The 10268-nt window shown below is 46.0% G+C and overlaps 1 protein-coding gene across 2 annotated transcripts; it reads left to right on the top strand.

Moving 5' to 3' along the window:
* Positions 1 to 1168: 1168 nt before the first annotated feature.
* ARMCX2 (armadillo repeat containing X-linked 2) lies at positions 1169 to 5822 on the top strand. Of its 2 annotated transcripts, XM_075538623.1 has the most exons (3): positions 1169 to 1326; positions 2540 to 2610; positions 3591 to 5822. In XM_075538623.1, exon 3 carries the CDS (start codon positions 3714 to 3716, stop codon positions 5592 to 5594), a length of 1881 nt encoding a protein of 626 aa, XP_075394738.1. In that variant the 5' UTR covers positions 1169 to 1326; positions 2540 to 2610; positions 3591 to 3713; the 3' UTR covers positions 5595 to 5822. The 2 variants fall into 2 exon arrangements, with proteins under 2 accessions (XP_075394738.1, XP_075394739.1); XM_075538624.1 differs by lacking the exons at positions 1169 to 1326; positions 2540 to 2610 and adding an exon at positions 3196 to 3318.
* Positions 5823 to 10268: the final 4446 nt, after the last annotated feature.

Here is a 10268-nt window from a genome sequence, read left to right as displayed (position 1 = left end):
ATTACAGGAAATTCACACCATCGTCAGCAATGATTTGGAGACATTAGATAAATGTGTTCCTATAACCAGATGAGACAGGATCATTTATTTATCCAATGTAAAACTGTCCCAGAAGGAGAACGCGTAGGATATTATTTGTCCAAAATAAATAAAAGTGGACAACCGAACATCTCCCCACAGTTCAGTTTACAGATCATATGAGAATATGCAAATCTTGTTGAGAAATTTTCCATGTTTAGAAATGCAAATGTCTTCACGTGTTTTGAAATGGCCCTACGTGGCCAGTAGAATTAATTTTCTGTGGGATAAAAATTAACCAGAATTAATGGTGCTTTCCCATTTAAATAGGAAGTCTCTTTTTTTTTACTACCACTCATTTGTTGCCAATTCCCATTACGAATTCTTGTTTGACTGTATTTTGTTACTACAAAAATAAAGCGTGGCACTAGTTTTAGAAACACAACAGAAGCGCATTAAAGAAAGTCCCAAACCCACTCTCCACTCCGCACCTCTTTGGCTGCATCAGAGCAAGGGAGACCGTGGGCACCAGAGGCGGAGGGATTGCAGGTGAAGAAAGAAGGCTTCCAGGAGCCTAGGAAAGGATGAACCTTCCCCAATAAAAAAAGTTGTTGTTAGGTGCCATGGATTCAGCTCCAACCCATGGCGACCCTCTGCACACACAATTGGCCCTATGCCGGAGCCCATTGATGGATGCAGTCATGGTGTCAAACTGTCCCTTTGAGGACCTTTCTCTTGTTCCTACACTCTACCGAACAAGCGCAGTTCCTTGTCCAGGGACCGGTCTCTCCTGACAATATAACAAAAAAGTAGATGTTGCCAATAGCCCTCGGAGAAGACGCAGCACCTCCCTGGTCACCAGAGCAAGGTCAATACAAATTCACAGGGAGAAAAGGCTACTTTTGGTTCCTGGGGGGAGTAAAACAAGACTTGGGGGTGAGACGAGAGGCAGGATCCAGTGTGGTGGGATGAGGGGAGGTTGTGAGGGTGAAGGAAGGGGCTCTTTTTCCTGGTGGGTGTGGAAATTGGGGACCCAAGCTTACTGGCGATGCGGCTTTCACGTGACCAGGAGCTGACGTGGGCAAAGGTACTTAAAGCCCTGACCGCGGCTCTCCGTCCTCCTCTGGGTACCAACTCTCTATTTGGCAGCGCGCAGCTGCGCGTTGTACCAGGCTAGGAGGAGGAGGAGGAGGAGGAGGAGAAGGAGGGGGAAGAGGAGGAGGAGGAGGTGGTGGTGGTGGTGGTGGAGAAGGAGGAAGAGGAGGAGTTGGAGGAGGAGGAGACGAACATTTCCCCAGCTCTGGCCAGGTGGGTGTGAAGGTGGGCTCGGCCTGGGAACCTTGTGCAGCGGGCTGCCCAGGGAGCCTGGGTCCCTGTGCGCGGGCGCCGCCGCTCCCTCCACCCGGGCCGCGCTCCAGACCCAGGGCTCAGACGTTGCTGCGTGCGGTGGGCGGCGGGCAGGGCTGTGGGGGCGGGGAGCAGAGCGGAAAGAGTTTGCTAGACTTCGCCAAGAATCCGCTTACTCTCTCTGGCCACCAGTCTCCTTCCATGTCGGTTTTGACATTCGGGCCCCCGCACGCAACACCGGGTCCTGTTTTGAGAGGAGAATAAACGTGGCAAAGCGTCTCTGGCCAGTGTGGAGCCTGGGCAAGGGCAAACGGAAGGGCACCCTATCTACAAACCTTTGGACCAGTTCACTGCCCCCTCACTTTGTAGACACCTCCTGCCGCCACCTTTGCCCTGGCCCACAGTCCTTTGGGGGTGCCGAAAATGGGTGTGCCAGTCCCTGCCTGGGTGGGGGTGGGGGGCGGCCTTTGGGCCATGATCTGGGCACCACAGGAAGAGGGGGGAGGGGTGCTGTGAAAATCTGGAGTTACACTGCTGTACTTAGCTCCCACTGTGCTTTCCAGATACCTCTGGGCCCACTCCGCCCCCCACCCCCAATCTTTTGGATGCTATAAGGGGGAATTTCGGATTCGCAGGCGGGAGAATGGCGGTCGTTGGGAGATTTGGGTGGGGGGTGGGAGACGGAGGCCAGAGTAGAGAAACAGTTGGAAATCATGTCCCGAACCCTAAAAGGCAGTCTTTGGGGGGCCCTGTTATGCAGGCGCAGGCAAGGCCTGTAAGAACTGGGGAGTGAAGAGCGGCAGCTCACAGGAAGGAGGACACTAGATTGTGGGGCAGTCATTCTTCATCCTGGGTCCCAGCCAGCTTTCTCTGCACCTTGGGCTGCCCTCTCCCACTTCTGTGCAGAGAAGGAGTGTGGCAGAGTGTCCCAGAGAAATGGCTGGTGGGGGAGGGGGCAGGAGGAGAGTGGAAGGAGGGAGGGGTCCAGTGCCTGAGGAGACTGCATGGAGGTGGTGTGGGGTGGTGGATTCAGATGAGTGAAGTGTGGGAAGCGTTGAGGAATTATTCCAGATGAAAACCTCGGTATGTGAATTCTAAAAGGCAGTGATTGGGATGCTTGGCCTGGGTGCTGATTTACCCACCAGGCTCATTCTTCCACCTCTGCTCTTGGTAGGTCTGCCCTGCACTCCGTCCTTAGGATGAAGTTCTAACTGAACTGAAGGAAGAAACCCTGAAAACTTGGAGGTCAGTGTTGAGGGGTGAGACCTGTCTGAGAAGCCCTGGGATGGGTGTACCAGAAACCCAGAGCTGAGTCTGGGATCCAAGGTTCCTCCTCCTCTTTCATCTTCACCCTTCTGAGGAGACACCCTTGCCTCCCACCCCCCAGCCTTTTTGATGCAGGGAAAGGGGTGTGGCATTAGGCTCCTTGGGAAATCATTTAAAAGGGGAGGTGATGGGATAAGGAAGGGGAGCCCACAGGGACTCAAATCAGCAAAGAGTCAAGAGTCAGACTGCTGAAGGCAGAAACACCCTCTTTGGGGAGGGGTCTGCTCACAGGTCTGTGTGCCTTTGGGGGTGCTACATGGCCGCCACAAGCTTGGAAAGAAAAGAGCTAACAGCTGCAGATTCCCAAATTTTGGCGAGCACCCCCTGGGGACGATTGGGATGAGAGTTGTGGAGTCAGGGTGTGGTGAGAATAATCAGAAGAGAATCTGGAATTTCTATGGCCTTTCCCTGCTTTCTGTCAGCTTTTGTGGTGCCCATTCTGCCTCTCAGCCCTCACTGAAACCAAACCGGTTGCCATGCATTTGATTCTGACTTGTGACCACCCTATGTATTACAGAGTAGAACTGAGCTCCATTGAGTTTTCTTGACTGTAATCTTTACGGAAGCAGATCATCAGACCTTTCTTCTGAGGCACTGCTATGTGAATTGCAACAGCCAATCCTTTAGGTTCATAGTCCAGCACAGTCCAGCATTGCCCAAGCTCTCATCTCCCTCTTGAGTGTTGGGAAATTGTCTGTTGGGTTGGGCAGGGTGGACACGGGCTGCAGATAAACACTGGAAAATGAAGGTCCTGAGTGAACAAACACAGGCCTTGGTGCCTGCGCCTTGAGTGCTAACCTCCATCACTCATTGTAGCCCCACTCTCTTCTTGAAATAGACCTTGGCTGGCCCAAAGTGAGCTAGAGCTCAAAGTCTCATTTCTATCTTTGTACCTCTAGGTCCTGAACCTCTTCCAACCAAAGCACAACTTGCTAGCCTGAGCTGAAGAACTTAGTCCACACTTGAAAGCATCCTGCCAGGGCAAGCCAGCTCCAAGCCCTGGATCAGAGAATCACCTCACCATGAGCCGAGTTCGGGATGCTGGCTGCGTTGCTGCAGGGATAGTTATTGGAGCTGGCACCTGGTACTGTGTGTACAAATATGCCAGAGGAAGAGACCAGAAGAAGAAGAGACTGGTCAAGGTCAAGCCCAGGGCCGTGGCTGGGACTGGAGCCAAAACTAGAGCCGGGCTAAAGGCAGGATTCACAATTGACCTTGGGCCTGGATTTGGTCCTCCAATGCCAGTACTGGCTGAGGCCAAGAACAGAGCCACCCAAGATGAGACCTCTGCACTGGACACAGCTGGAGCTGAGGAAGTGGTCCTAGCTGCGGCCAGTGCTGAGGCTCAGAATGGGGCAGGAAGTCAGGCCCAGGAGGCCAATGGGGCCAGAGATGGGTCTAAGGCTGAATCAGCAATACCTACTGCGGTACCTTCTGAAATGGCACCGCCTTCTAGGGACACAGAGGTTCCTGGAGCTCCAGAGGCTCCCACAATGCCATTGGCTCCCCAATTGGCAGAAGCCCCTAGTGAGACTGAGGCTTCCACAGCTGCACCCCCAGAGGCAACAGAAGCTGTGAGGGCAAAGGAGGCTCCCACAGCTGCAACACCTACTGAAGTGGTGGAGGCTCCGAAGGTGGCAGCACCCACTGAGGTGACAGAGACCCCCAGGACAGCAGTGTCTACCAGGGAGGTAGCGCCTCCCAAGGCTGAGGAGGCTCCTGGGGTTTCCGGGGCTTCTAAAACAGCTGTCGTTCCTGAAACAGCAGCAGCCAAGAGAGCAGCCCCTGGGGCACACACCGGGGCTATCCCTAAGGTTGGGCCAGCCACTGGAGCTATCCCCAAAGGTGGGGCCAAGGGCGGAAACAAGTCCAGGTCTGGAGGCAAAGGCAAGGGCAAGAAAAATAAAGCTGAAGTAGATGAATTGGGATTGGGCTTCCGTCCTGGGGATGGGGTGGCAGTAGCGGCTGCAGCCTCCGCTAATGGGGGAAAGGCTTTCCTGGCAGAGATACCTGATTCTGAGGAAGGGGAGTCTGGATGGACTGATACAGAGTCAGAGTCAGACTCTGAGCCTGAGACCCAACACAGGGGAAGAGGGAAGAGACCCATTCCCGTGACAAAGCGCCCCTTCCCTTACGAAATCGATGAGATTCTGGGTGCTCGAGACCTCAGGAAAGTCCTTACCTTGCTTCAGAAAACGGATGATCCTTTCATCCAACAGGTAGCTCTGCTCACCCTGAGCAACAATGCTAATTACGCATGCAACCAAGACACAATTCGGAAAATAGGAGGCCTCCCCATAATTGCAAACATGATCAACAAAACCGACCCACACATTAAGGAAAAAGCCTTAATGGTCATGAATAACCTGAGTGAGAATTATGAAAATCAGGGGCGCCTTCAGGTCTACATGAATAAAGTGATGGATGACATCATGGCCTCTAATCTGAACTCAGCGGTGCAGATAGTTGGGCTAAAGTTTTTAACAAACATGACCATTACTAATGACTATCAACACCTACTTGTCAATTCCATTGCAAACTTTTTCCGTTTATTATCTCAGGGAGGTGGAAAGATCAAGGTGGAGATTTTGAAAATACTGTCGAATTTTGCTGAAAATCCAGACATGCTCAAAAAACTGCTTAATACCCAAGTGCCAGCATCCTTTAGTTCACTCTATAATTCCTATGTGGAATCAGAAATTCTTATCAATGCCCTCACTCTATTTGAGATCATCTATGACAGTCTCAGAGCGGAAGTATTCAACTACAGAGAATTCAATAAAGGCTCCCTGTTTTTCTTATGCACGGCGTCTGGAGTGTGCGTGAAGAAAATCCGGGCCTTAGCAAATCACCATGACCTGTTGGTGAAAGTGAAAGTGATCAAATTAGTGGACAAATTCTAATGGGCTGTGTACCCTCAACGACCTTGAAGACTTTTCTTGGTTTTGCTGTCTGGAAGCATTGAGAATGGAAAGTTACTGCTTTCCCACTGTGCTCATTTGGTAAAGGGATCTTTTTAGCTGCCAGTTAGGAATAATGTATCATCCAGTGTGATGTTATCGGTGACAGTCTCCAGCTTTAAACTGAACCATTTTATGAATACCAAATAAATAGTCCTCTTGTACTGAAAATATATGTGTGACTTTTATCGCGCCGCTTTGATGGAAATATTTTTACCATCTTCTGTATGTGAACGACAGCGAACCTGGCCCTCCCTCATGAGTAGACTCCATTTCCATTATTTGTTTGACTTGAATTTATCACCAAAGACATCATTTGTGTATCATCAATAAAGTTGTATGTTCAACTGAAAAATTAGGTCTCATGTTTGAATTTAAAATCTAGCAAGAGAGAGAAAGCACCCAGATACCGAAGGATAACTGACAGTCCCTAGACATGTACTCACTGTCAAAAGGGCACTAGCCAGTTAAATGAAACACAGATTGCTGAGGAAATCTCAGGGGGAAAGGGTGTACCCTTTAAGGGACAGCATAAGAAAATTTAGAGTGGCATTCCAGGAGGAGGAAATTGTTTGAAGAAAGGCATGGGGGTTGAAAATGTGCTTCTGTGATAAGGAGGAACCCAGTGTGCCTGGAGAGGAATCTGTGAGAAGAAGAGTGATGAGATAGAAAGGGGAGAATTTAGAACGAGGCAAATTTTGGAAAGATCTAAAATCCTAAGCTGATCTATTGGAATATTATCCTGTCATGTTCTGGGAGTCACAGAGCATTTTGAATTTAAGGAAAAATAATCTGGGGGCAATATGCAAGATGGCTTGGAGGTAAGGGTGGAGATTGGGTATAAGGATATTTGTTAAGAAGTTATCACAATAGACTAAGCATGAGATGATAAAGAGTGAAATATAGTGGTGACTATAGGAGCTGTTAAGGAAAGAGGGTTATAATAATAATAACCAAGCACCAGGGTCCACTGGCTGCTATTTGGCTGTGAGGTGCCTGGGAAGGAGGCTTGTAGGATCTTGTGTGGGTCCTGACAGGGAAAGACCTTCTTTCTAAGGCAATTCCGGAGACCACCTGAGGTCAACTGGGTGATCATTTCAAAGGCTGAGAAAACAGCAGGGCAGAAAGAATGCTCCTTAGTGCACATGAGTGCTTGAGGCCCTGGTCCAGCTTCTTTCAGATGAGGGCCAGTAGTTTGATCGCTGTGCGAGAGAAACTCCCCAGTAGGTTCACTGACGTCATGTTAAGAGCAGTTGTGCCTTCCTTTCTCCCTTCCCTGGCTCAAAAGATAACAAAAGAAATGGGAAGTGATCCAGCAGTTTTCCAAAGCCAGCATACTTTCTTAACAAACATCTTTCCTAAAAACCTCCTTTGTGAATTGTTTTAAAAATAGGTTTACCTCAGTAAAACAATAATAAAAAAAGAGTACCACGAATTAAGCATGCTACATCAAACTCACTACCATCATAGCATTCTATTATTTCTGAAATGTGACTGGTAAAACATACCTTGGACATTCTGTACTATAGTTTTGACCATTTATAGTTCATGTCCAGTGCCTGGGTGACGTAAGACGGTTCTCACAACCATGTTTGCACTGCATAGTCCTGCCTTCCTGCTTTAAGTTATGGATCTGGCAAACATTTGTGGTAGGAATGGGGGATGTAGAAAAAGGATAGATTGGCACTGCATCTTAGCACAGTTCGTTCATTGTCTGCAAGGTAATTCTGGTTCTATGCATGAGAAATCTTAAATATGCGCATGACCTTCGCCCAAAAATTCTATTTGTATGACTGTTTCTCCTAAGTTAAGAATCAAAGGGAATGTACAAAAAATGGTCATTCTGGCACTGTTTCTAAGAGTGTAAAACTAAAGACACCTTAAATGTCTAACACAAAGGAACTGACGAAACAATAAATGTCACGTCATGCAACGATTACAAACTATAATGTACTGTATTTATGGGCATGGATGGACTTTCACCATATATGCCTGTGGCATCAGTCAAAAAGGTTCACACAACTGACACTCAGAGAAAATTCATCCATAGGTTTATTATTTACATCTGCATGCATTTTTCACCCAGAATCGAGACCAAACTGTTTTCAACGTATAGTCCACAGACTATTGCAGGTACCAGAGACCCAAAACTTGGAGCTAGTTACCAAATAATGCTACCAAGCTATGAGCCATTTCCATTGTGTTAACATTGGCTCCAATGTTTCCAAAGGAATAGTAGGTAAGACTGCAGGGGTCTTCGCTACACTAGTGGTGATTTTGGTCTTTACAGATATATGCTTAATAATTTAAATGTTTGATTTCACTTAGAAATGCTCTTAACAAAATAGAATTCACATTCTTGTGGAATCCAGACTTTTTGGAGCCATGAGTATTGGATGAACCCCTGGAAACCATGACCCTCTGACCATCTTCACGCTTGAAACCTAAAATGTCTCTTGAAGGCTTCTTTAAAACAAACAATAGTTTTGCTTAAGTAATAAAGATTGCCTGCTTGGAATATTGTGCTTTTTTAAAGAACTGTCTATATGGGATCAAATTGAAAATAGAAACTCAGAATGTTGGATAGGAAACTTAGAGGAGGCAATTCGCTTATGTTAGTGAGGTAGGAATAAGTTGGAATGGGAAGGTAAGAATGGTTGGCCAGTTTGACGAATGTAATCAGTGTCACTGAATTGTACATGTAGACATTGCTGAAATGGTGTATGTTCTGCTGTGCATATTTTCAACAAGGACAAAATGAATTATATAATTTTTCTTTCAGCAGTAAAATGTATAAAGTTGATTAAACTTTTGAGATTGAATCTACATCCTAGTATTCTGTGTAACCAAAATAAGAAGTATCCACAAAGCATTTCTAAGCATAGATTAGTGTAATGTCTCAGAGGCCTATGTTGCATGATTGCTTGAGTGTACACTGAATTAGTTGATTTTTCCTTGGAATACTATTTGTTTCACTTTAAAGACAACTACAGTTTTTCACACTTGGATATATTCTCCATCAAAGAAAACAACTGATAAATAAACTTTCAATTGAATTCAGAATTTTGGGAGACTTGCATCCATGACCATGACAGCTTGGAATATTTAAAGAATTTTTAAGAGGTTGCTGGGTATGCCAAGCTTTCTTCCTTTTCTCCTCCTAGGATGATGGAGGACCCTCGTGTCTAATGTTGATCTACTCATTTTTATGGGACCAATGTGACCCAAGAAGCCCTGGTTTTACAGTGGTTAGCGTTAGGCTGCATTAGTAAGCTTAGCAGTTTGAAACGACCAGTGGCTCCTTGGGAGAAAAATGGGGTTTTCTACTCCTTGAAGGAGTTTCAATCTCAAAAACTTCCTGTCCCATAGGCTCACTATGAGTCAGCCTTGACTCAATGGCAGTGAGGAGGATTGTAACCTGAAGGCCACTGAGCCCATAACCATTTGATAAGGAATATCATTGCTCTGGTAACAAGGTGATCCTGGGAGAGTGAGACTAAAGCCAAGAATTTTTTTTTCTGAACCCATGATAAGGAGAACCTAAAAATATGTTGGTCCTGCTTCAGGGTGAGGTAGAGGTGATTATTTAAGCTCTTGTAATGACATGGACGTATTAGCATGTCTTGGCTTGATCCCAGGTATTAAGTTAATCCAGTCAACATCCTTTGCTTTGATTAACAGTAGAAGCTTCCATTACCTTCAGATGAACCTGTTTCCATGCAAAGACGTGCTGTCTGGTTTTATGAATTAGCTACTAGCCACACAATAAGTAAATATTCATTTCCTAAAGTCTGGAACTTTGTGTTTTAAAAGAACACCACTTGTAAAAAAAATCCAGCAATATAGTTCAAGTGCAACCGAAACAAGAATTTTTTTTAAAAAATAGGTTCAACTTAGTAAAGCAAAAATTTATTTAAAATAGGTTCAGCTACTGATTACAAGGATCCACATGTGATCTCCTCCCTGGGAGATGGACAGCAGAGAAGGGGGGGAAGGGAGACTCTGGATAGGGCAAGATATGGCAAAATAACAATGTATAAATTACCAAGGGCACATGAGGGAGGAGGGAGCGGGGAGGGAGGGGAAAAAAAAGAGGACCTGATGCAGAGGGCTTAAGTGGAGAGCAAATGCCTTGAGAATGATTGGGGCAGGGAATGTGCAGATGTGCTTTATACAATTGATGTATGTATATGTATGGATTGTGATAAGAGTTGTATGAGCCCCTAATAAAATGTAAAAAAAGAAAAGAGGAGAAAAAAAAGAAAATTATTATGGCAAAGAATGTACAGATGTGCTTTATACAGTTGATGTATGTATATGTATGGATTGTGATAAGAGTTGCATGAGCCCCTAATAAAATGTTTTTTTTAAAAAAAATAGGTTCAGCTTAGTAAAATAATAAAAAAATAAAGTACCACGAATTAAGCATGTGGCATCAAACTCACTACCATCATAGCATTCTATTATTTCTGAAATGTGACTGGTAAAACATACCTTGGACATTCTGCACTATAGTTTTGACTGTTTATAGTGCATGTCCAGTGCCTGGGTGAGGTAAGACGGTTCTCACAACCATGTTTGCACTGCATAGTCCTGCCTTCCTGCTTTAACTTATGG

The sequence above is a fragment of the Tenrec ecaudatus genome, chromosome X (genome assembly GCF_050624435.1).
Source record: "Tenrec ecaudatus isolate mTenEca1 chromosome X, mTenEca1.hap1, whole genome shotgun sequence".
Taxonomy (NCBI): Eukaryota; Metazoa; Chordata; class Mammalia; order Afrosoricida; family Tenrecidae; genus Tenrec; species Tenrec ecaudatus.
Note: the sequence above shows the minus strand (reverse complement) of the source record. Positions and strands in the feature narration are given on the sequence as shown.

Excerpts from the sequence above, each read along its gene's own strand:
- ARMCX2 (XM_075538623.1), top strand. The coding sequence starts at position 3,714 with ATGAGCCGAGTTCGGGATGCTGGCTGCGTTGCTGCAGGGATAGTTATT.